Here is a 27,039-nt window from a genome sequence, read left to right on the forward strand (position 1 = left end):
CCAAAGCTCATTTCAGATAAAATGAGATTCACAATGCTTGGCCTGTAATGTCTTAAAGAGAAAAGCCTTGCCCTTCTTTGAGGCATTGGCTGTTTTGTATGGTGCATATCATTCTATTAATTCTGAAAGGTCCTAATATTTCTAAAGCCTTTTGCAGACTGTTTATGAAACTGGAAAATGACCAGTGAATAATCTCTTAGCACTTTTACTGCAGGATGATCAAGCTCCTAGCACAGAAGCATTAAGCACCATGAGATTATTAGTTCTGGTTTATAACCGGTAAATACAAAACAGATTTTGTCTGCACTTGAGATGTAGAGTACTGCCAGTTGAGCAGAACCAGCCCAACCCACACTGTCCAGCAACTTAACGTGAAGGGAAGACACTTCATTGATCAGGAGTTCTAAAAGGAGTTGCAAGAGATGGAAATTCAGATTCAGCTAAAATAAGGGGTTACTGTAATATCTGGAAAGCTGCATCATGTTTTGTTGTTTGTGTACCTCCTGCTACATGCAGATAGGCAAAATCCCACATGTCAGTCAGAGTGCTTCCTGCAAGCACATCTGTTCCTGAAGTGCTGAGGTGACATTGTCCTGACCAAGATGTTCTCCAGGATCGAGACTGGACGAAACTCATCACTTTCAGCAGTCTGTTATTAAATGCTCGTTTCAGCCATTTAATGTTTCTGGCTGCTGATGGAGTAGCTCTTGCAGGCTTTTCTAGGTGGAACGTGCCTCCACTGTGTTAGGGACGTGGCGTGGGCAGCGGGGAGGCAGAGGAAGGGCTCCCAGCGACAACTGACAGCACTGCCTTCAGAGCAGGCCAGGCGCAATTTCACATGGAGGAGAAGGCAGGTGTAAGGGCAAAATGGGAGCAAGGGCTCATCTGCACATCCTCTGGAAAATGATTTTTTGGGGGTTTGTGTGAGGAGGAGTCTGCAACAGATGGATTGCCAAAGGGTGAAAGTGCTGTGTGCGGTACCACAAAACACGGCGTGCCTGCTTGAGGAGGTGCCCGCCGTGCGTGGTCGCAGTTACAACATGCTGTTTGTCAAACGCAGTGTAAGCGTAAGGCATAGAGGTGTGAGGGCATAGACGGAGCTAAGTGTCTTTTTACTTTTAAGGGGGTATTGTTTGTGATTAATCAGTGTTTTCTGCCTTATAGGCCTGCCTCGTCCCCTCAGCTTTCACACGATGATACTCATTCACGCATTGAACATTATGCTAGCAGGTATGAGACCAGCTGGACGTTAGGCAGATCTTTCTCTAAACAATCATTTAAAAAATTCCAAAGGCTGCGTGCTGCCTGAGTGGGTCTTACAGAAACGTAGAGTCTGGGGATTTCTTCTCCAGGCTCTGGGATGCAGGGTATAACTCATTTTTGCTACTAACCAGCCTCCCACTAACTTGCATGCCAGCGCGTGTGTGTGCTTAGAAACGGCCCTGGGGGGGGTCTTTGTTAAGCTGCGCCCTCAGTTTGCACAGGCTTTAATTACTCTGGTGTAATCATACAATTCAGAAGAGCAGAAGTCTCCAAACTTTACAGCAATCTCAACTGCCATTTTAATGTTAAGTAATTCACCACATGGATTACCACAAACAGGATCTTTTCCTTGGTTTGGATGATAAAAATCATTGGTATATCACTGCTTCAGTTCTCTTCTCCACTTTCATACAGCTCTTAACAACGACAAAGTGGGTTAATTGCACAGATAGGAAAAATAGCATGCTTCTCCACTGAGGAAGCAAATTTGCAAGGTTTGAGATAACGAATGTTATTGCAACCTCCTCATTCTGTCCCCCAAAATCATTTGATAATATGATAATTCTTGGAATTATGCAGTATGTTTAGGAGGGACTAGCTGTTGAAAACCAATGAGAAATGACTAATCATTTCAGTTCTGATGATGGCGTTGCCAGGTATGGAACAATTTGTGTAGTCCCCTGGCACTTTAAGGCCTTTCTCTTCCTGTGGAATTAATTAGTCATGAGTTGAATAAAATCTCAGATAAAGAGTTGAAAATCTGAAGAGATGAAAAGTGAATTTAGCCAGGCCATTGTAATGAAAAAGCAATTATTCATGATAGCTAATTGCAAAACCTTTTGATAATCAACAGAGTATAAATTCCTCTGGGTTTCAAATTCTATAAGTCATCAAAAACATCGCACTCTTTAACTCTTTCAGGAATGTTAAAGCAAACAAGGTTTATGGGAAATATAATTTATTTTAATGAGTCTGTTTTTCCACAGGCTAGCAGAAATGGAGAACACCAATGGTTCTTACCTAAATGACAGTATTTCACCTAATGAGAGCATGTAAGTAGGTCATTTTAGTATTTTTGACATGAATTTTCTTGTGAAGGTTAATAACTAGTAATGAAACTCTGCAATACTCTGCACCACACCCAGTTCCATTTCATGATGAACTCTTGTTCTTTCAGTTTGTATAGTAGTGTCCGGATTTATGGCTTTAATACTGAATTTATACAACAGATGATTAATGCTTCTGAAATAAAATAACTGATTTTTCTCAAAAAAATATTCAGTAAATACTTCCCAAATTACTTGGAAAAAAATTGTACATCATCTAATGTGTTCTAAGGAAAAAAATAAAAAGTTGTCCCTTTTATCTGAACTGCAGTTAATGGTGTTAAATTACTGAAAGGGCAGAATGTAAATCAAAAGTCTGTTGAGGCTGTGCAGAAAAATTTGACCTGTAAATAGCAGAAATATATTACAGGTGTAAGCCATGAGGGAATCATCCTCACCATAATATATTAGAAGTAGTAACCTTTCAGTTAGACATATCATTAACAAGCACTTGGTTTTACTAATTTAAATGTAAAGACATATAAAATTAAAGGAACGTAGTCTGAAACTTTTAAAGAGTGTTTCAGTGTGACATCATACTGAGACCTTTTTGTGGTTTACAAACGTGATTTGTCATGGTTTTCTTGATTTCATTTGCTCTCTGAATGAAGTGGCATAGAACCAGAAAACGAACTGTGAGTAGTATGATTGAACACAGGAGAGAAGTACAGAAGTCACTGTGGTGCTTGAAAATTAGGTCTTAGTTAATTGACTGTGTAGAAGTCATGCCACAGATTCCAAATCATTCAAATATTTTTTTAAAAATCTGTTTTTCTACACTAATCTCATGCTTCCCCCAGCTTGAGGATTTCTTTGAAAATTCAGACAGAATCTTCTTAATAAGTAAGAGTTCCTTTAAAGCGTTGTACTGCCAATTTTCATTCATAAATTCAGAGTCCAAATCACTTGTAAGGATGTTTGTGAGCCAGTGAAGCGTTCACAGATAGTAATAAAAAAGCTTGTTTCTGTGTTTTGAAATGCTTTCTCTTTTGGCTTGGTAGGATTGCTGCCAACTAACTTTGAAAGGAGATTGTGTGTACAGCCAAATATATTGTCTGTACATGGGTTTTACAGTGTTGGTTCCCAGAGCAGGAAGTTAAACTGACACGTGAAAACTAACACCTACACAGTGTCAGGGTAGTTTCAATCAGTTAATGAGAACTTTGTTTCCCAAATTGAATGTCACTTTTGAATTGTTGCCATCATATTATTACATATTTTCCTGTTATTGTCATTAAAATATTTCAGTGCCTGTAGTCAGAAAATCATACATAAGCTGTATTGTTTTAATTACAGCTTCGTCTCACTGATGAGTTCATTCTTTAGCTAATAAAAGCTGTATTAATGTGATTAAGTTAATAACATAACCACTGATTATCCAGCCTCTTCATTACTTGTTTGTACTGTAAAAGTTAGAATAAACATCCTGTGTTTTAGAAGAAATAAGAGCCAGATTTAAATTGCAGTAAAATTAAAGCTCACTGTAAATTCAGAAGTGTGGCTGAGTTTTGTTTGATGCCCTGTAGATGTTCTTTGCTGATGTTCTCATGGTGTTTGGCTTAAAACTGCAGTTAGAACGCCATAAATATGGACATGTGGTTGGGGGGAAAAAGAGAAAATGCCTGTATATACAGGTACAAAATATTTCAATGTGTGTTGCCATCATAGTTATATACATAAACGCACACAGGTTAAAGATCACACAGGACAGTGTCTTGGGAAATGGCATTATGCTGCAACATTTTTCACTGTTATTTTGCTTAAGCTGCTTACAAATTGAGAAATAGACAAGCCTTTAAAATTTTGTTTAAAAACAAGAAATTATGCCTGTGAAAAATTTAGTATTTCTCATTTATGAACTAATAGCAATGTTCTCTGCACTGGTTTAACACTCCTGCAGTCTATAAAATGGCATCATTAACATTTTCAGTAATAAAATGCAACAAGAAATATTCTGAATTTTGAGCCATAACAGCTATTCCAAATGTCAGTTAAATTCTAAATTACAAAGGTAACAAGAAAAAAATAAAGCTAGACTGAAATACTTTGTTGTAAGTATTACCATAAAAGCAAGATTCACAATAGCTCTGTAGTTTTTTTCTGTGATTGGCTGGAGGTGTTGCTATCTGTCATGGCTTCTGCTACTGCTGGTTACTACTGGTGTTAGCTGCATAGCCTAGAGCCTGAATGCCGTTCCTTAGAGCCTGAAAAATACATCCATTTAATTTTTTGAGATAGTTAAGGTCTTCAGAACTCAGTTTGCTTTTTTCTCCCAGAGACTCTCTTGTTTCAATTGCCTGATAGTTTCAGGGGCAATAAAATAAAGCAGTTGTTCACTTATATTAAATAGAATATATTTATATTCTGAAAGTGTATATCACTTGTAATTCCAAAAGAAAAAAAAAAAAAAAAAGCAACTCCTCAATGAGAAACGGCATAATTTTGTTTTATTATGTCAATATTTCTTTTATTTCACTCCATTTACAAGTTTATAGGGTAAAATAGCTAAGTATTTGGAAGCCTTTATTAAATGAGTTGATATAAAATAGATGCCTCTCCTTTTCTTCAATAACCTTTGTGGAACATAGATCAGGCAGGATAAGATTTTTTCTCGAGCAGATTTCAAATCTCACTTAGGCAAAAGAGGAAAGCTGTGATTGTCAGCCAAACTATGCTTTAAATATGTGAGAAGCAGAGGGAAAGAGAGGTCAGTTCTACAGAAGAGGAAAATTGGTGTAGACTAAGTTGAACATTTGAGTGGGTTTTGTTTTGAGGTATATTGTTCTGCTTTTTACAAAGAGTTCAGTGAATTCCTGTCTAAGAACTGCCTGGTTTATCCTCCTTTGTTTTCCAGCGATGATGAACACTTGTTAATCCAGCACTACTGCCAAAGTCTGAACCAGGAATCCCCCCTGAGCCAGCCCCGAAGCCCTGCCCAGATCTTGATTTCTCTGGAGAGTGAAGAAAGAGGTGAACTGGAGAGAATTCTTGCAGATCTGGAAGAAGAAAATCGGTGGGTTACAGTCAGCTGCAGCAGTGATCGTCTGCACACTAAAGATACGAATGGGAAGAGGGAAAGCTAATAAAATCCTGCAGTTAGAATGTCTTTTAAATTAAATTCATTCTATTAAGTCTACCTAAGCTATTCATGGTTTTCCCTCTGTAAGTGAGATGATGAGGCTGAAAGAGTGTAATTATTAACTCATTCCTGTGTTCAGTGCAGTGGTGAGTCAGCACTGAACCTTCAAAATGATGAGCTGCAAACAAATGTATGGATCACTTAATATCCTTGTGATTATGGTGTCACCTCCAACGAGCTCTGCTAGCTGTGTTTCATAGCATTTCCTTCTGTTCCACTGTTTCCTTTACTTCCACGATAATAATGAGCTTCGTACCAGACTTTGCTGCTAATTGAACAACGGGTGTGCTGGTTTCTGCACTGTAGTTTGGAAAAGACAGAGGGAGGTTCATGGAAAGACTTGCATTTCTAAGAAAGGATATGTGAAGTTCTGAGAAGACTTCAATTCATTTGAAATAAATAATCTGTGCAATAACTGCTATTCATCTAGATAGAATTCACCTTGTAGCATTTTTAGGGATAAAATAAGTTATAAAGTTGCATTTACATCAGAGAAAATGAGTGTTTTCACAGAAACTAAAATGTGGATCCATTTTTCTTTCTATTTCTTTGGTTTTATATTTTGCCATTTCTTCAGCTTTTCAGTACCATATATCATTTAACGCTCCTTCTAATTTGAAGTTTAATTGAAGTTGCCTTCATTAATCAAAAAAAATCCCAAAACAACCCCAAATGATTTCTTGCAGCATCACAACACTGCAGTCCCAATTCTGTGGTACACTGGAGCCATATGCCATCAGCATAAAAAACTGGTAGATCTTGATATATTGATAGATTAATAGTTGCAACCAAGAACTTCTAAAATCAAAATGTAACATAAAAATTATTAGATCTACAGAAAGCACATTTTGTTTGCCTTCTTTTGTCTTCAGCTTTTACGGTATAGGATACCATATAGAATGGCATTTTCATGCTCCTTTTTCTTGTTTCTGCAAGAGCTAGATACTTTTGTCTTGTTTATGTTGAGGGTGTAATGCAGTAATCATTTACCTTAGCAATGTCAAGGAAATAACTGCAAGAGTTGGCAGTGCTATAGATCTTTTCTCCATGCAGAAGTCTCCTTTTGATGCTAGTAATCAATTATAGTGCCTCCATCACCCCATCATCTCTATAAGACTGTGGCTGGGACTTGTTCACAGAGAGCATAGCCTGGACTTGCAGAACAACTTGAGTTGATTTTGGCATTTAGAAACCTGAAATAAGCTATCAGTCACCTAGAGTAGGAGGAAGATGTAAATCTGCCTTGTGCTTCCTTCTGACTTGCATCAGCTAGTCCCCTGAACATTAGGTCTGTATTTCTGTATAATGCGCTTCAGCCAGGAAAAAAGAGAAGAGCCTCTTGTCCATAAATATCAGTTTTTACTTTCAAGTAGGTCTTTCTCAATAAATCTCCAGGGGCAGAAGTAATTAATATAACTAGTAGTTTGTTTCACACAGGTTTTTTTCATTAAAGTTGAAATTTGCTGTAGAGGTTACTTCTAATCCACCATTATTTTCTCATGCCCTTCTGTTTCCAGCAGTGTTGCACCCTCTCTGAATCAAACTACAAAATCTTCAGGCCACGTCAAGCTTTAGATCAAATTGCTATGTCTAGCTGTTTTCTGTGAGAAATCAGTAGCAGTGAAAAGACTTGGAGAAATGTTCTATTCTGCCTGAAAAAAAGCTGACATGATGTCTGACAGACCCCTGTCTGAGCCCCACCTCTTCTTGAAAATGCTGACTTCCCTTACTCTGTCCGTTACTAGCTGCAATGAAGTCAAATTCAGCTTGTCCAGATGTCATTAAAGCTGAGGACAAGACATTGTTTGAAGCTTCTTTCCGTCTGTTACTTAAGTGTTCTGTAAAGTTAATAAACAGGAGACTGAGAAATAAAGAGGAACAGTCAAGAACTTACATTTTTCAGGAGGATTTGGGAGAATGTACAGGATCCTCATCAAGGATGAGGAAAGGGTTTGGGACAGAAAACTGTAGTAAACAAAGCCCTACTTCAACAAACGGCAGTCAGGTTTTGTTGGAAGCAAACTCCAGGCTAATACACTATACATAAACCCAAGTACTTTCTAATTTGGAGGAGAATCAGTGTTTTAAAATAAGCCATTATACTTCCCATTTTCAGGACTTGTGTAGTTTAGAAGTATTAGGTAATTGATAAAATAGAAATAATAAGATAGCTTAGTTTTCAGGGACATTGCTGTTTCAAACTGCACCAGGTAAGTGATTCATGGAAAAAGAACAAAAATCAGAATGCTCTTCTGTCTGCATTTAAAACACATTGCTCACTTGGAAAGCAGGATGGCTCTTCAAGGAGCCGAGTTTTAGATTAAAAAATGGGAATGTGAACATTAATGTTACCTTGAGTTACATAACTGAAAGTTGTAAAAAAATTCCTTTTGGGAGTGTGTGCCTTAAATTTTAGTATTAACCTTATTTAATATAATAATTACTGATGAGGATTAATACATTCAGAGATAACAGAGGAGAATTGTACTGCAAAAATACCTGTTCTGAGGTTTGGCAATCCAACAAGAGCCACAAAGTATAAGTAGGACTATAGTCTGCAGTTTGCATATTTCTGCTATTAGAGGCTTAGTTCCTAGCTGGATGCTGCCACAAGTAGGTTCTGCTTTTATGGATGAGTCGGGTCTAAAAGCAACAGGGACGAAGAGGTCTGCTTCTTCAGGGCAATGTGGAAATCTCACTGTTGCAATTTTCATTGATCATGACAAAATCATGACTTTTGTCTCTGCAGACGTCTTTGCAAACTTCTATAAATAAGTTTTACTTAAAATAACGAGGCAGAAGCGTAAAAGAGAAGAGGTTGTTGCTTTTTGTCCTGATAGATTGTCACACCAAGGTGAATGATTTTATACAGGAAACTGATTCCTGCCACAAAAATAAACCATTCAGACAGGATCACTCAGAAGCCATTCATTTGCTTACCTGTCTTTAAAAAATGGTTTGGTCCCTTAAGATCTGTTTTTTCTAGTATTTCTCCTATGAATCAGTTCAAAACTTTTTGGCTCTTAGAAAGGTAGTCAACAAACTGTGATCATATTCCTTGTATCACCCTTCTTCTGGTGCATTAAAGCATGTTCTTCATGTTACTTCTAACAATAATCTCCAGGTAAACATTGGTTGTTACCGCAGCATGAAGACTTGGTGAATCTGTTGCTGGAAACAGGGCTGAACGTGTTGCAAATCATGTTGTGATTTCTTAGTCCTCTGTCCAGCCTTAAGGTGACTAGACTGTTTCATTTTTGTTGTGAATACCTCAGGTCTTGTCACTGGACTGCCTTTCCTTCCTGGTTTTGAACTAAATGTGATACTTGCTCCTGGGAAGGTACATGGCTAGAAGGCAAGCAGTGCTACATAAATAGTCATCTTTTCATGCCCATATTGGCAGAAATTTTGTTGCATACACTTGTGATAGATTTTGACATTGAGGATTTAGCTCTTCCTGCTGTCTCTTTTATTATTCTGTAGTTACAGTCAGCATATGCGTTCACTTCTCAGCAGCTATTGGGAAAGTTGCATTAAGTACCGAAAAGAAGCAGCACTAAGATATTCAAAACACTTCATTATCATTCTGCTTTTTCTTCCGCTCTCCACACTTTCCTACCTTTAAAAAAGCCCTTCTCCATTTTGCTTCTTGTTTTCATTTTTCCTCATCTTGTTTGAGCTTTTTATAAAATTCTGACTTCCATTTGGTTTTCAGTTGCAATTCCTGGTCTCCAGACATTTCCATCGTGATTTGACAAAGGCTCTTTGAAATTGAAAATTTGAGGTTTGGTTTTGGACAGTTTTAAAAGTTCTGCTGCCTATTTTGAATTCTTCTGAAATGTATTATCCAAATTATGAACTAATGTAGCTGTGACACACTTCTGAATTCTTTTATTTTGTTTGGTGGTGGTTTATTTTTTTCAATTCCAAGGACCTCTTGTTAGATATTAATTATTTATCTAGTAGAATTTTGAGATCTTGGTGCTTTTGTAGTTACAGTATGACTGCTGTAAATAATTCATACCTAAAACTTGACTGTTAAATAATTTATATTTGCTAAAATCTGAACATTTGGAGAATAGTTTCAATTGGCGAAACTGTTTTACTTGAGCATTAGGCCTTCAGACTCATGCTTAGTTTTACATCACGCTGAATATTGTGATAAGATCTTGGTGAATCCAGTAGACATAAAGTAATCTTGCTGTTGAGGACAATATTGCTATATAAAATAAAACCACAAACCCTTATAAAAATGCCCAAAAGAACATTCAGAAATTTAAGAGTGAATATATTTCCATAACAAGCAAGAGGGGACTTTATGTGTCCATCTCTGGCAGTATATGACATAGATTATGTGAATGTACCATACTAGCATTATAAGGACTGCATGATTTTGCTACAAGACAATCTCAAAACTTTTTGCAAATAATTAAACTACTTCTGTGTTCTTTTAGTGATTTAAAAGATCAATGTTTCCTAATAGTTTCATTGACTCAATCACTCCAACACACTTCTGTAAAAGGGAGACTTTTTTGCTGTTCTCTCATTAATTTCCCAGCTCTTAGATGTACTATAACAAGAATGTCTCCAGGTTGAGCTATTTGCCTTTCCTTTACTTTTCTGACTTGCACTGGACGCGCAATGGGCTGTGAGCCACTGGAGAAGCAATGACATGCCAAATCTCAAAGCTGCCATTTTGAAGCAGCTGTAGTGCTCCTCCAAACCTGACTGGCCTCGACAAAGTTATTTCTGTATAGTTGCCAGTAGCCAGAAAGTGATGTATTTCTAAATATGCTGTGGCTCCTTTTGATATTTATTTTGGCACTGAAAAAGTGGAACTAGATCTTTGGAATGTGAAGCATCATAAGTAAGCAGTGGCACTCTAATGAGGAATAGCGGTAGGCAGTTCATTCACCCGCTTTGTCCATTTCTTCAAACCACTAATTTTCTGTTGGCAGATGAAGAATAACCTGAATTCAGAAATTTTCAATTGCCTCTGAGAGGAATACTCCGCAAATGGGGTCCACTAGGATTTCTCTCACCAGGCAATTAATCCTGCCATTGATAGATGTGATTAATAACTCATGAGCTCTTTACTACCCATTTCTTTCCAATTGCATAAATCAAGGTTACATTGCATACTTCCCCTGTTATTTTTCTTCATGAATGCTTGAAAGAGGTGCAAGAATTGTGAATTAAATCTATTTTTTTTTCTTTGTCTCTTTCTCTTACTGAAATATAATATATTTTCCCAGTGATCAGAAGATGCATTAGCTGTGTTTGTTTGTGACATCCAGTTGTGAAAGTCATCCAGTTGAGGCTGAATTTCTGAGTATTGCCGGTCATTGCTCAGTCACATTCATTTACAGAAGATCATGCTTTCATTTCTCCTTTCTCTTTTATGCTGAAAATGTAAGACAGCACCTTTCCTCAGGACACAGATGTTGTCTTCTGAGAGCTGTGGACACTTCTTTGGATGCCTGGCTTGCAGCAGCATTTCTGTTTCACCCCATAGCTTGAAATTATTCCATAGGTGGGAATAAAAACAGATTGTTCTCTCCCCAAGGAGGTTCTTGGAGCAACTTTGAAATGATTTCTTTCTTTCTGACATTGGAGCTTTTTTCCTCTATGTAAATACAATTCTCTGTATGTTAGATCTCATGCAACTGATAAATTCAGACGCCTTTGTTTGGATAATGTGCAGAATCCTTTACAACAGTTTTTTTTTCCTGTAGCATTTCCGAAAGAGTTTTAGACTATTCTATATCAAACATGAAAACATTTTTATCTGAATTACTCCTTGATGCTCAGTTGTTTTTCAGTCCCATAGTTACTGGAGAGATTTCTCTGTCTTGACACTTGAAGGCATAATCATAGATTCTTTGTAGCAGTGATTATGTTGTAGGTATGACCAACTGCATTTGTTTGGTTTCCCTTAGGATGGTAGTAAATCTTTTGCTTTACGGCACTTTGAGACTTTCTAAGTCTGCTGTTTGTAGAATATTGCTGCTTTATGCATCTGTGAAACTCCTCACAGGACATTAATAGCCACAGTCTACAGACTTTGTGAAAAACAAGCTTAATGATCAATAGTATGTAAACTTTAATGTACAGTAGGACTCTGCAGTCAGAATCACAGAATCACAGAATGGTTTGGGTTGGAAGGGACCTCAAGGATCATGAATCTCCAACCCCCCTGCCACATGCAGGGCCACCAACCTCCACGTTTAATGCTAAACCATGCTGCCCAGGGCCCCATCCAACCTGGCCTTGAACACCTCCAAGGACGGGGCATCCACAACCTCTCTGGGCAATATTGTTGTCTTTCTCATTCCTCTTCCTTTTAGTATTTTTATTAATTATTCACCAGTTCATTCAGCTAGCAGTATCAGAAAACATTAAGTCTCATGAAAGGCAACACTCATTACAGCCCTTCTTTCTTTCTTTCAGATATTTTTTGGACTTGGAAACTACTTAATAAAAAAATTTTTTTTTTTTTAAACCTGTCTAATTTGGAAGCAAATAACTAACTTTTTTAGCATCTTCTTAATTTGCCATCCACAGGTTTTTCTCATTTTTTGGGGGGGAGAACTTGTCAATCCCTTTCATGAAATCAAATTTTTATAGCTATTCACAGAGCAACAAGAAAATAATATAGATTATGTCTAACAGCAGCTATTGAGTTCTCTCCATAGTCTCTTGTCCACTGCTTGTGGGCTTTAGAGAAGGAAAGAGATTCTGAGTTACAGGACAGCCTGCAGATAGGAAGGATCAATGGATCGATGCCTTTTCTTTCTTTTCATTTTTTTCTCTTTTTATCTTTTTTTGGTTTCCTCTGCAGAAGAGAGGTCGTGCGAGGGAGACATCCCTGAGGGATGGTTTTCTGGGGTTTTCACTGTCCAAAGTTAGGATGCATCCACCATACATTTGCCCTGGGACAGAAGTGCAATATTTGAGGAGCAGTCAGCAGTCTGTCTTTATCCTCGGCATCGTTTCATTGTCCAAGTGACACTGCTCTGGTTCTTGTTCTGGTCACAAAAGATGTACCTTCAGGAATTTTTCAGAGCTTAATAATCTTTACTGGGGGGGTTTCTGAAGTGCTAGTTAGACTTCAGACCGAAATGTCAGAGTGCGTTGTGGTTTGCAGGCAAAACTGGAAAAAGTGTCTTATCTCACAACCTCAAGTAAGAGCAAGTTGGGAAAAAATGAAATCTGGGTCACTGCTTGTGATGAGTAAGCAGTTAGCAGCCTACCATCTACGGAGCCATTTCTCCCCCTCTGGGAAGCAATAGAGAAACATCAGAACAACAAAATCCCAGAGCAGGCTATTAGGCATCTCGTGCTTTTCTACTACCAGGTACCATTTTTCCATTGTTGGAAAAATTGTTAACCCCAGTAAGGTATATATGTTGTTATAGATCATAATAATCTATGCAGAGTTTTACTGGAGTGAAACTGGAGTTTTATGCAATAGAAAAACAAGCTTAGTAGTGTCATAATGTCACAGTAGACTGCAGCACTGTAGATAGACCAAACTAAGGTGGAAATTAAAGCCTCTTGAGTTAGCGAAACACAGTGCAGTTTAAAGATAGACTATAAATGCAATTGCACTTATATATATATATATAAATATAAAGGAAGGAGAATTATGTGGCCTAATTAATGAGAGCAGAGTTGCAAATGAACTCTTGAATTCTGTGATTTGCTCTGAATTTTTTAGTGTCCTTTTTTTCTTAATTTTCTCATCTGTGCAATGGGGCAAGGTGGTATAAGTTTTGATTAGTGTTTGTTAAGTGCTTTGATTGCTCGTTTAGCACTAACTACTACACTAGTGTATTTGTGCTTGGTAGTGCAGAGGCAATTCAACTTGTACTAGCAACTATAAAATGCAGAAAGCTGAGGACTGAACTCAGGACATGTTGTAATGAGCAGGACGGTGTCTGGAGCCCAGCCAGCCTTCTGCTTTGTGTGCCCTGGAAAGGAATTAATTTTGAACTCTCATGATGCAGAGAGCCTTTAGGCAATACTTGTAGCACAGATCCATTTGCTGTGCGCAAATCTACGAGGTGTAATCCAACATGGATTCGGAATCAGCAGAATCTAAGGCAGGTTCTGGAGCTGAGCCTCTGTCTCTCTGGTTGCTGCAGGTACCACATCACAGGAGAGGAACACCGTTCCGACTGCCTGTGGGAGAGGGCAGCGTGAGCAATGCTATTCTGCTTGATAAAGCTTTACTTCTCTGTCGCTTTTCAACAGAAACTTGCAAGCGGAGTATGACCGTTTGAAGCAGCAGCATGATCACAAAGGATTGTCTCCACTGCCATCCCCACCAGAGATGATGCCGGTTTCTCCACAAAGTCCCCGCGATGCTGAACTTATTGCAGAAGCCAAACTACTCCGCCAGCACAAGGGCCGCCTGGAGGCCAGGATGCAGATTCTGGAGGATCACAACAAACAGCTGGAGTCACAGCTGCACAGGCTGAGGCAGCTGCTGGAGCAGGCGAGTCCTGAGGCCTTTTCTGAGATCTCTGTGATTTTTCAAACAGGGTGTGAGCTGCTGCCCATAATGATAGCATACCACAAAATCATATCTGTAGAGACCAGTCAGCGAAAAATCTTAAATTGTTTAAAATTGACTTCAGGAGGCAAGGTGAAATCATGTTTCAGAGTTCTTATCTAGTTTTCTCTTTTATTCAGAATTTAAATGCATTGGTCATGTGGATATACTTAAAAAACAAGCAGAAAACTGTGTGTATTCATGGTATAAATAAAAAATACGGAGGTACAAAGAATTGTGCGACTGTATCAAACTGTTAATAACAATTTCTTCTTTTTTCCCTCAATTTTCAGCCACAGGCAGATGCCAAGGTGAATGGTACAACACTATCATCTCCTTCTACCTCTTTGCAGAGGTCAGACAGCAGTCAGCCAATGCTTCTTCGTGTAGTTGGCAGCCAGACTTCAGAAACCATGGGTAAGATAACAAAGTTCAGATTGTCATAAAAAATAGTTACAGTCCCATTTTCCAGGAAAAACAAATTTTGCTGCCTTGTTATTTCAAGTGAAATGAAGTAGACATTTGCAATAGTCTTCGATGTCACTTGGCTCTTTACATTTTCATTGTGGCTCAGGCTTTTGGATTTGATGATGATGTGCACAGTAGCGTAGATATTTTGACTTTAAATGCACAGATCAGTCAGGGCTTGAATTCTAAAAACAAACATCACAAAGAAACTAGTTAAGTGTTTTATTCAGATTGACATTCAGCTATTAAGCATAACATGGCTGACTGAAATGTACATAGTATTAATTAGGACAAAGAGATTAAGTGTATGATTAATCATCCCCATGTTAACTGAGGTGATGGTATTTTTAATATGTCATTGCTTGAGCAGTAGGATAGAGCTGTCACTCTCCAGCAGCTCGTGTATTGTCTCTTCTAAGTAAATGTCACATGAGATGTAGATTAAGTAATAAGATGCCATGAATAGAGATTGGAATTGTTATCCACTGCTGTAGCATTTTCATGATTTCCTGTCTGTTTTATAATTAGGGAGTATTTATTAGCCAGTGGGAAGGATTTTCTGTTAGTGAAATGCAGTCATCCATTGCAGCATCTTTAAGTAGTAGTACTTAAATTACTTAAGCAAGATAATATTAAAATTGGAAAGTAACATACAACTTCATAAATATAAATGTATTAAGTGTACATCCAAGAGAGGCTTTGGGGGGAAGTGGAAGTCTTAAATGGAAGCTTTTCTCTTTACTATGGTTAGAGAAAGAGTCTGTCCCAGTGAGAAATAGAATGGAAAGAAATGTTTTGGTTGGTCTGAAGTGCCATAGTTATGAGAGAGGCAACCTGTGAAGGAGTTCTGTCTTCCCTCCTGAGTGTGGGTGGAGTTGTCAACTTGTACTGGTATCAAACAAGATGCGTTCTGTAGGCTCTACCACCAAAAAAAAAAAAAGTGAAATAAATCGTAGGGTCGCTTAAGTTAAAGACTGGGGACAAGAGTACAATGACAGATAACGGGAATTTCATTTAATTCCTTCTGTAATTATGTTACTAGTGAGTAAATATTTTGCTGCAGAGTAATTTTCAGTGGCTTTCCGAAGAAATGTTATGAATTTCATGACACTAAGTATGCTAATTAAAAAGTCTTACAGTTTCATATTTTTTCCTTCAGTAGGCTAGAAATAAAGTCATGTACTTCCTTTCATTTGACTTGATCTAAAATAATTCCCATTTAATATGTGAGACTGGAATTAATTAATATGCATATAATCATATTAGCAGCTGAAGCTTTTTTTTATTTGAAACAGATGTTTAGACATGAAATGGGTTTTTTTCTTTGTTTGATTGAGACAATATGTGGAAGAACAGAGAGGTGTTGAATTGTTATCAATACGATCATGCTGACACTCAGCAATGCAACAGGGTCAGCAGTAAGGAACAGTGTTTATAAAAAGAATTGCTAATCACAGCTGTTGCTGTCACCTTTCACACCAGAAAGCATCATTTGCTAGTTTGAGAGTTTTTTCAAAGCATAACTTAAAGTATTCTGAAATTGTGAATGGAACCAGAATGGTGTTATAAATAATGCTTTCATACAAGAAGCTTGCTCCCAATGAAGAGGGAGTCATAATTTTCAAGAAAATGCCAAGGATCTATAGGTCTCTAAAGACAGTGACCACTGTGGTAGCTTTTATATATTTTTGTTTCTGAGAGGAAACCCATCTCTCTGTTTTGTGTCTCTCTGCTTTCTCAAGGAGGGATTAATGTAAAAAGCTTTCCGCCAGTGGTGTTGTCCAACCTTTTGGTGAAAACAGTAACTCACTCAGAGCCTAATTTGCAAATCCCTTGATAAAGAGACAGTTAAGCAAGTTGAAAATCTTAAATGGGAAAGCCCCAATCTTTGGCTTTCCACTTCAATAATGTAGTGGTAACGGAGACTCTCAGAGCCATGAAGCTCTGAACCAAGAGGTTGTTGCTGAACTTCAGTTTATTCAGGTGCCAAAATTTGTGATCCACCCAGCTCTCCATGCCCTTTATAGAAACACAAATAGGGAAGACCAGTTTGGGTGGAGACATAATGAACATCTGAAGATTTCTTGGCTGGTATCTTGTGTTACTTACAAGGAAGGGCTCCGAAAAATCATCCAAATGGGAAGGAACAAACCAGTGCATTTTAAGTAAAGTTACAGCAGTCCTGAGGGTAAATACAGTTCAATTTATAACAGCACTTACCAGGATATTTGGAATTCCATAACTGTTGCCAGTTTGTCTAAGGCAGTTCTTGGCCGTGAGAGCAGAGCTGCTGCCTTCTTACAATCTTCAGTTGTTTTCTACATGCATGCTCACAAGGCTTGGGTAGATGCGGTAAGATCTTCCTCTAAGTTTCCATCTTAGCATCCAGCAGAGGCTGAAAGGACCTTCATGTTGTTAAGGCACCTCTGTTGATGTAGCACTTGTTGCAGAAATAGCTCACGATGTGAGTTGAGTGTTACTGGCTTGTGAACCCAACACCTGTAGAAAAATCTGAACAAACTGCAGCAGTCTCAGCAGCTGTTTTTCAAACCATTAATGGAATAGCTGTTCATATGAATTATGTGCTTCTTGCAGATGCTTTATCTTTGTTTATCTACACTTTGTTACCAGTAATTCTTGACCATTAAGTCTTTTGAAACTCCTGGCCTGAAGGTGAGGCTAACACTAATTCAAGTCATAAGGAATACGTACAGCTGTGAAGTGCTCCTTTTGGCAGCATCTCTTTTAGTAGACATGGCACTAATGTGGAATGCTGATAGTGTTTAAAGAATCTTAAGGCTAACAGCAAATTAGATTATTTATTACTGAAGTTGAGTAGGGCAAGGCATAATAGAAAAAAGGACCCTTAAGTCATTTTTAAAATAAGGATGTACCTCTCTGTGATTATTATAAAAGGCAAAATTGTTTTTGTATTTTGGTAGAGATAAAAGGAATCTAGTAAAAGAGGATCTCACTGAAAGTATCATTTAGGTATATTCTCTTTTTAGGTGTTTTATTCCTATGAGAGGCAATGGTTTTACAGTAAAATAAACAGATTGATTGTGGTTATTGGAAACTGCAACCAAAAATAAAATATATTGAATTTCCCATTAAGCTACTGCCCTATAGAAATTGTTCGGTGGGAGAGATGTGTTTCACTTTATTAAACTGCTGCTAAACCCTTTTAAAGTATAATTGAATGTTCTTGGAGCGCCAATCTGATGCAATTAAACTGTCAGAAATATTAATAGTGATGCAGATGAGAATCTTGGTTTCTACTGCAGCTAGGCAAAGCAGCACTACTGTGCATCCAGCACTGTTAGAAAGCTGCTCAATAGCAGCACTCACAACAGTAGTTTCTTTTACCATTAATAGAATAAGAGAAGTTGAAACGAGGAGCCTCATCTATAGAACTAAATGTTCCTAGCAGACATTTTGCCCCACTTCTTTTACCAGAGCAGGTTATTTCTTAACTTTCTTATTACAAATTTAAATCAGGGTTAATTGTGTTAAATCCATTTAATTTTCCTTAGATCCTTAAACTTGCAAGAATAGTAAATAAAATCCAAATTGGCAATTTTCATTATGTAGTAAGCAGAGAATGTGGCTAAGTCATGAAGCATAGCTTCATGAAGGACATACGCAGTAGTTGGGATGTTAGCAAATGATTTCATAGTAGCTTCAATGCAGCGGTCTGGATCTGCTTTCCAGGCGAGGACGACCTGCTCAGCCCTCCCCAAGACACAAGCACAGGTTTGGAGGAAGTGATGGAGCAGCTTAACAACTCCTTCCCCAGTTCCAGAGGTAAGCCCTGCTGCCCGGGAGCATGTGCCAGTGGAGGAGGGCATCACTATCTTGTAAAGAAGTTGTGGATGTTCTGGGCAGAGCGGAAGTTAAAACTGCATTCTCTTCCTTCATGTTTTCAGGTGTTTGGGTTTTGGTTTCCATTTTTTTGCTGTTACTTTTTTTTATTTTACCAATTGCTGTAGATAAACCTGTCCCGTTTAGAGTGGAGAAGCAACCTGCCCCTCCTTTACCTTAAGGTATGTCCACAGCTAGATAAGTGGATGAAACAGCATCCTCTCCGACTCTTGTTTCCTTAGCTTTTTATTCTTCTCCCTTTTGGCTGTGTTCCTTTTCTCACAGCTTCTCTCCTTCAGGCTGTCCCCCTTTCCGATTTATGTCAATACATCCTACCACGTTTATCTTCCTGCCTTTTTCCAAGATGAACATGCTTCTAAATAATATTAAACTCTAAATCAGAGTTCTTGACCTTGTAGCACATAAGTTCAGAGTGACAGAGGAAAAACAAGTGGGTGGTTTGTTTGTGCAGCAGAGGCTGCGTACAGCCACAGCATTTCTTTCAATGCCTCTATTCTACTCATTCCTGTTGTTTGCTCAAGGTAGACATTTGTATTTTTTGGAACTTGTTTTTTTCACCAAGGAGGGATCTTACCTGAGTCCAGCTGAAATACAGGAGAGGGGATGTGCAGGATGTACCTGTAGCAGTTAAGAAGGCACAGACATAATCCTCTTGGCAGAGGGATGTCTCAATGTCTATTGATACTTGGTTGACTGGGTTTCAATAGGGACATAGACTGCCTGCAGGAGCTGTCTTAGATACCATTCTTGGCTAACTAGGAATAGAAAATAAAGGTTTTTATTTTATTAGTGAGGAATGAAAAGTAAAAGTTCGCGGGTAAAAATAGCAGAATATGCATACCAGTGGAAAAAAATGGAAAATTTTAACAATAGTTAATATTTTAGTTCAGAAAGATAAGCTGTAACTTCGCATCTCCATTCTGTTGTTACAGAATGTGGTGATTTAAATGTGGAGAATGAATATATTTCCTGATTTTATTTCTCTTGTCAGTAACCATATTAAAAGTGTATTAAAAGAGATTGCAAGAAATATATTCTCTGTGAAGAAACAACGAAGAAAAAGTGGCGAAGTATTTGCTGGGACAGTCTCCTACTCGGACAGATGAGAACGAATCAGAATTAGTATGTTTAGATAACAATTTATTTTCACAGATGGTGCTGATTCAGAGCTGTTTTCCCACTGCTTATAAATGTGATATCCTTATCTTTCTATCCTTTGCTTGTACAGCAGAAAGACTGCTCCACAATACTTGGCCTTTGTAGACTCTATAAGCTCTTCTGTCCCTGAAATAATATATCACTCATATCAAATTTTCTAAAACACAGCCGCTGTTTGTTCCTGTTTTTCTGCCTGACTAGCAACAGTAAAGGACAAAATTATTCTCTAAACGGAGAGAGTCTGACAAAATCAGAGTTCCTACAAGACATTTCTCTTGGACCTGACCAAACCAGTTTTGGGCTTTATAAGAGCCTGTCTCTTCCCCTCTCTTTGGCTACCCAGTAAGATTAGTTCACGTGGGAGAAAAAGTTGTTCACTTCTTGTGACTTATTTTACAGTTTGGGCTAAAGAGATCAGGGATGCGTTTCATCGTCTTACTTTGTTCTTTATTTTTTGATGCGTTTTGCACTAATGTTAGGTTTGTATAGTTGCTTTTTGATTGAAGAGTAGGGAAGGTAAAACCATCTGTGGAAAAAAGAAGTTTCTCCCACAGCCAATGCAAATGGCTTTCCAGTCACTGATATATAAGGCTAGTGAAATTGTCAATTTTGCTGAGACTTCATGCATACTTCGGTAATGGAGTTTTCTTCTGCTTCATTTTAATGATTAACTGATATTTTCAGTTGAATATCGTGATACTGCATAAACGGACCTTACATCAACATATACTTTGCCACAGCCAGGATTAGAATGTAATCTAAGATGGTGCCATCCACGTGCAGGCAGCTTCCACAGGTTTCTGGGATGCTACTTGTAATTTACAAGACTGTAGATGGGGGAAAAGGAAGCAGAGCTGATTCGTTTCAGCAGAACTCTGAATTGAAGGCCATCTTGCTGTTGAGACGTGCAAATCTGTATCTCTCTATCACTGTATCTATAGTGTCAGAGCAGCATAAGATAAGGATTCAGAAGTGGTGGAAGTGTTATTTCTTTACACGACAGGCAGCATAAAATCTCGAGCCACTTGCAGATTTTCAATAAACAAAACAATAAACTCAAACAAGCAACAACAGGCACAAATCTATCAAGATTTTCTTACGTTAATTCTTTTATTTTTTTAAGTAGACTTAAAAAATTGTCTGTCGCAAGAAACACAGTCATCGTAGCTTGGCTGTCAGAGTGCTTTCTGACACAGTAGCTCATGAGATATTATTTAAAACTTGAATTCAAACTACGTGGATTAAATGCAACCACTCAGAATGCATACCATCTCTAAGAGTTCAGAATAGCAGGATGATAGATTAAATGTGCAAAGTTGACTAGGATTTGAAATAACTTTGGTTTTTTTTCTATACTAATGTTGTAGGAAGAGCATTCTGCTGTGGTATTAATAGATTATGCAATTTCAGAGGAGCTACAAATGACATAACGCACACAGCAAAATCTTAGTTTGAAAGAGAAGAGAATAAAAAAATGAAATCCATCCTTCCAAATAACCTGAAATTGGAATAAATGGAGGAAATCTGGGGTTGTATTAAAAGCCTGGGAAATTACTGTCAATACATTAAACAGGATATTGCTTCAGGAAGCTTTTATTTTGGCCTTCTGAAACAAAGCAATAAATTATATGGTATTGGTTAATTTTTAGTCACCTGGAGACAGATTTGTTTTGATTATCGTATTTACCAAATCTTGGCTATATATTGGTGCGCTGAAAGAGACATCAAGGTTTCGTGGCGTTTGTTTTGAATGTATTTTAGAAAACCATGCACTAAACAAATTATGTCACAGATCTTCATGAGCAGATTTCAGATGAAGTAGCTTGTATTCCTTTGTACCTTTTATAGGTGTTCAGTTTCTTCGGTTTAACCTTTGGGCAGTTGTTAGCGTTTCCTAAGTAGCGCAGGACCTCTGTGCTCTTCGCACAGCTGAAAGCTTTGTAAGTGCTGAAAGCCATTTGATTTCTGTGGAGGAAAATGTTGCTGAATACCTGATGATTGCTATCCCTAAGTAGTTTTTCTTTACTTGAAGCCTATGAGATTTCCCATCCATTGCTGCTTTACTTTGCTGCTCCCAGCAAATTCACAACTGCTGCAGCTGCTCTAGACAGCTGCTGTGCTAACTCATAACAGATGTCAAAGTCAGAGGGCTGACATTTAGTGGAAATATACTATTAAATACCACCTCAGTGGTTTAGTTGACCCTGCTAGATAGTAGGCCACAGAGGAAAACATTTTCACACTGTGTTTGTGCCCTGAATCTCCTGGGAATTCTTTTGTAATTAGAAAGTAAGATTGGCAGGGTAGTATTTTTAAAGCCAAATTCATTTCTCCTTCAACACTGAGGACAAAGAGTTTGCATTATTGCAGGTGGATCTCACAGTGGAGCAGACTATTTCGTAGTTACAGTTTTGTGGCAAATGGTATCTGTGAGTGAAACTCAGAAGTGAATTTCAGGACAGTTCTTGAGTTACTGAACTCAGTATGAGTTCCCCACAATGTCAGTGCAGAGCTGTGCTTGTGGAAGTAGGAGCAATGATGTGGTTAGAAATGAGACTGTGGTGGCTTCAAAGAGCTATGAGGCTGTGGCATTACTTGGACACCTCTAGAGAGGGATCAGCACTCACCATAATTATTTAACACAGTACTGCCTAATACAGATGTTTTTTTGTGCAGTGACATTACAAGATCCCACAACATTAAATAAATGGCACTAAGAATAGCAGAAGTTCTGCTTTACTTTTATCTCATTCACATAGAAGCATACCAGACACATTCTTTTCTTGCATCACCCAGCTTCTATGAATGGGATAATGTTGTAAGTGGGACTAGCAGCTTTGATCACTGCAAATAACAGAATTTTTCTCATTCTGGCAGCTAAACACCTCATGACTCAGACTTTTCACAATGTACTGAATCATAAGAATACGCTGGAGTAATTACACTGTAGGGAATTCTGGAAATACTCTTCCAGTTGAGCTAGCTTGGCTCCTTCTGGTGTGTATTCCCCCCCTCCGTGCTGTGGTCCTGCATAGCACATCACTTGGCCCAGGTGACTGAGATTCCTTACGGTTCTTTTGGGGCAGTGTGCTGTAGTGCGTAGCAGCTGAGCTGCTCTGCAGAGTTCTGCAGTAGTGATATGGAGGGCTAGATCCTTTCTGACACTGAGTACTCAGTCCTGATGTAAACTAAGAGTACATTAATAAAAGTCACAACACTTCAATCCACTTCTATTTTAAGAAAAAAGTACTGTTTGCAGATCTCTCTAAAGCCTGCCCCTCTCCTGCATTCTGTGGAAGAGAAGCAATTCAGTGGGTGCTTTGTGCTCTGTGCTTTAATCTAAAACTGCATAGATGCATGAGGTTGCTGAGCCTTTTTCTGCTCCTTGTAAAACACTCGCAAACTTATCATATTCTTTCCCTCCCTTTCTACTGCAGGTCATGACACCTTCCAAAACTTGACAGCAATTAGGTCTCTGTTATGCTGACCAGTGTCTTCTGTGTCACATAGCTTTCTCTCCCCCTGCTGTCTCATAACACTCACAATTACATTACTTACAGCAGCTCTGGGGCAAAGATCATTCTCTTTCTTAAACAGTATCTGCCTTCGAGGCTCTTAGAGGCCTAAGACTCATGGTCTGGCAGTACCAGTGCTTCAGGAGTGTACCAGTTGCAATGGAATATGGCTTCTGGAGATGGCGAGTATTTATTGTCACTGGACATAGAATGGGTACAGGGGGAAGTGTTTCAGCAGTTGATTTGCACCCAGCTTTCTTTTTTTTAAAGCAAAATACACCACAAGTGTTTGAGAAGAGTCTGTTGGATCAAAGTGTGGCTTCTAGGAAGGTTCATAAGGGACATCTTTTCAGCTGAAGTCATTACTGACTGCTCGGTTTTGTTGTTGCAACTTAAAAGTGTTGAGAAACTTTCCTTTTTTTTCCCTTTTGCTTCATTTTTCTCCTCCTTTGTGCCTTTGCTCTATCATTGTTAAATGCATGCGGGTCGACTTGTTGGAAATACCTTCTTGAGTACATTTATCCTGAATGTGAGAATAGTAATATTCTGTCTAATGGTTTTAGGTGTAAAATGTATGTGAGTACACCTATGTGTATATATGAGTGAATACATGGGTACATACATATGTAGGCAATAATAAAATATGTTTAGATAAAATAATTTTGAAGTTGGATAAACAAGGTTTTACCACCAGTGCTAATTAGAAGAAGTACACAAATTGACAAAATGTGCATGCCCAGAATATGAATCAGATTTTCTCTTTCATCCTTATCCTCAGCTGAAAGGGCTGTGTGTTGGTTTTAGTGGTTTTCTCAAGTGTTTTTGCTAAGTTAAAACCAAACAGCAGATTACAGAACTGTTCTTGAATAAATCAGCTCAGAATTGTCAGTGGAATTCAATGTACTTTCAGTCTTTGTTTAAAGCACAAATAGTTACTTTATATTAAGTTCCTAAATGGAAACTGAAGTGTCTTTTACGGTATGAAGAATATATTCATGTTGTGCTGTTGTTGTTTTTTTCCTTTCTGATATTTCTTCCACTTCCTTTCTCTGGTCCTAAAGGAAGAAATGCCCCTGGAAAGCCAGTGAGAGAGGTTAGTGAGATGCAAGCTCACTGCCATGGCTTCTGTTTGTCACATCTTGCTTTCTGTGCCCAGCATGCGTGTGACAGCAGCACGGTTTGTTTGGGTTTGTTAAAGGGTGGGGATTGTCTTCTTGTGGTTTTAGTTTTGTTTGGTTTTGCTGAGTGCATTTCCCACGAGTGCTCTAACAGCAGCGTACCTCTCAACTTTCCACAGAGACAGCGTTAGCCCAGGAGCGTGCCTTTTCCTCCTGAAGACGGAATTCAGGGGCAGGGAGGAGAAAGCAATACGTTGGAAGTAAATCTTTGTGTGACAAATGTGGTCAGCAAAAAATGCTGCTGTAATTGACTTACATTCTGCTTTTCCTGCGTGTAAACAAAACAGAGAGACCCGTGTCCCTTACTGTTCTGTTTACATACTTGCAGTTTTATTTACATCTGTGTGCCAGTATACCAACCATGAACCGCAGTAATTAGGTATCCTATTGTTTTTCTTCAACACAGTGAGAGTTGAGAGGTACAAGAGATTCAGGTGTTTTAATTTACTGATATACTGTTGCACTATGAAGAATGCTACTAACATTCACCAGATCCACAGTGCTGCTTTCAGTGAACGGACAGTGGTTTTCAGTGGGCACTTTGGACATGGTTTGTTTGATGCATTTGTACGTCGTTAATGGAGGAAAATGTGTTGTGGTGTGTTGTCATAGCCCCTTTTAAAGTATTTCCAGAAAGCCTTTATTTTTTCCTCTGTGAAGCTGCTCTTCACTCTCCAACCAGAGACAACGTTTTCAAAGATGAATTCTCAGGGAAAATCATTATTGAAGATAAAATATTCAGGGACTGCCTGAGCGCAGTAGCAGGTAGCTGTGAAATGTCCCTTCTATGCAGCAGGGCGAGCTCAAGGAAACGCACTACACTGGGCGTTTGGCTGAGCTCTTGTGAGCCCCCAGTCACCCACACACTACACTGGGTAAGCCAGGATTTGTTGTGATGTGATGCCTTGAAATACAGCGGTTCTCTGCATTTGCTGTAGCGGCTTGCACGGGTATTTGGAGGAGTGAGATCCTCGGTGCAGATTACATCTGCCCTCAAAGGTCAGGTCCTTTCAAATGGATGAAAAAGGGTGCTTGGCATGTCATCAGTCTGCACCAGTTCTGAAATGGTGTGAAATTGATTTCATATCCAGCCCTTCGCATATGGTCTGAGAATTGTTCTCCAGTTCAGCAAAACAGGTTGTTGATTTCCATTATCCTCATTCATATGTATGCGTATTGTGCAGAAAAAGGAGAAGGTTCTGCTGCTGAGGACATTGGATACAATTAACAATATGAAGGTAGAAAAATAGCCGTGTTTTTACCTGCTTGCATTCTATCAGCATAACCCTAAAAGCCCTGACTTCTTCAATGAATTGCATACTGCCCTCCAGTTGTGTTTGTGCTCACTGATGATTCCAGAGAGTGCTTTAGTAACTTGCAGAGCTGAATATAAAGCACAGTTCTCTGCGTGCTCGTGGAGTATATGAGGTAAGTTGCAGAACAGCTTTTACTTTATGCATGAATCCATTTGTGCATTGTCAGATCATGCAATTTTAAACCCGCTGGCCAAGTTTTGATCCCATTTTGCGCATTAGGTATTGTCTTCAAGTGTAATCCCATGGATTTCCTGGCATTAACTCAATATGAATAAGGGCATCAAAATTCAAGCCACCAACAGCAAGGATTTTTTCTTTTGTGGGGAAAGAGTAAGAAGTCTGTGCTGCTGAAAAGTGACCATGCAGCTCTGGGCTTTCTTAATTTACGTTCTGTTCACTCATTGGAGGCTGAGTACTCCACGTTTATTTCTGTGACAAGCTGTACTGGAAGATTGATATTCAATTACTGTGCCCTCACCCAAGGGCCTTAATTCCAGTATCGCCTCTAAAGCAAATTCAGCAGATATGGAGCACATCATTCTGTTTGTGACCAGAAATGATGGAGCTACTGTCTGCAGAAATAAGGATCTCCCGCTTTCAAAGCGAACACTCTTGTATTAGTATTCCCTCCATTTTACAAGTATCAGCTAATACTCTCCTTGCCCACTTTGAGCAATGCTGCTGCAATTGAAAGACTGCAGTAGTATTTTTCTTAAATAACATCTTTCAATCTTCTAGTGCCTAAAGCATGGATAAAACCTTTTCAGCTTTAAAGTATTAAAAAAAAAAAAAGGAATTAATGCCTTTGGTGAAAATATATTAAAAACATTAATAATAAAGAGTGTAAAGCTATGATATATATTTTTCTAAGTGCTTTAGGGAGAGTGTTATTCTCATTTGCTTCTTAATTAAAAATGTCTGTATCTTATGTTCCAGTCTCACAGCAGGCAAGGAAGCAAGTGTTAAAAAAAAAAAAACAGCTATATAGAAACAGTTAATTTGAGCTCTTAGGTAATAATAGCATTATGGAAGGTATATTCATTACATATACAGTACTGGGAAATTATTGCATATGTTAAGGCCACAAAGATGATCAGAGAACTGGAGCGCTTCTCCTATGAAGACAGACTGAGGGAGTTGGGCTTGTTCATCTTGGAGAAGGCTCCAAGGAGAGACCTCATTACAGCTTTCCAGTACTTGAAGGGAAGGAGATAGACTTTTTCCATGGGCGTATAGTGATAGGACAAGGGGGAATGGATTTAAACAGAAAGAGAGGAGATTTAGGTGAGATGTTAGGCAGAAATTCTATACTCATATGATGGTGAGGCAGTGGACTAGAGAGTGCCCCACCTCTGGAGGCACTCAAGGCCAGGTTGGATGGGACCCTGGGCAGCCTGAGCTGGTCAGGGGCAGCCCTGCCCACAGCAGGGGTTGGCAGTGGGTGATCTTTAAGGTAA

At 38.6% G+C, this 27,039-nt stretch overlaps 1 protein-coding gene across 23 annotated transcripts in view; it reads left to right on the top strand.

Moving 5' to 3' along the window:
* DMD (dystrophin) overlaps positions 1-27,039 on the top strand; it is a 1,043,969-nt gene that overhangs the window by 1,010,132 nt on the left and 6,798 nt on the right. For 11 of the 23 annotated variants that reach the window (XM_048930647.1, XM_048930889.1, XM_048931820.1 and 8 more), the window contains 7 exons: positions 1,165-1,230; positions 2,250-2,315; positions 5,224-5,382; positions 13,765-14,008; positions 14,359-14,482; positions 18,245-18,337; positions 18,460-24,143. In XM_048930647.1, the coding sequence (XP_048786604.1) occupies positions 1,165-1,230; positions 2,250-2,315; positions 5,224-5,382; positions 13,765-14,008; positions 14,359-14,482; positions 18,245-18,337; positions 18,460-18,575 (868 nt within the window). In that variant the 3' untranslated portion in view covers positions 18,576-24,143. The other 12 variants (XM_048930804.1, XM_048931064.1, XM_048932230.1 and 9 more) reach the window with 6 other exon arrangements.

This window comes from Lagopus muta, chromosome 1 (genome assembly GCF_023343835.1).
Source record: "Lagopus muta isolate bLagMut1 chromosome 1, bLagMut1 primary, whole genome shotgun sequence".
Classification (NCBI taxonomy): Eukaryota; Metazoa; Chordata; class Aves; order Galliformes; family Phasianidae; genus Lagopus; species Lagopus muta.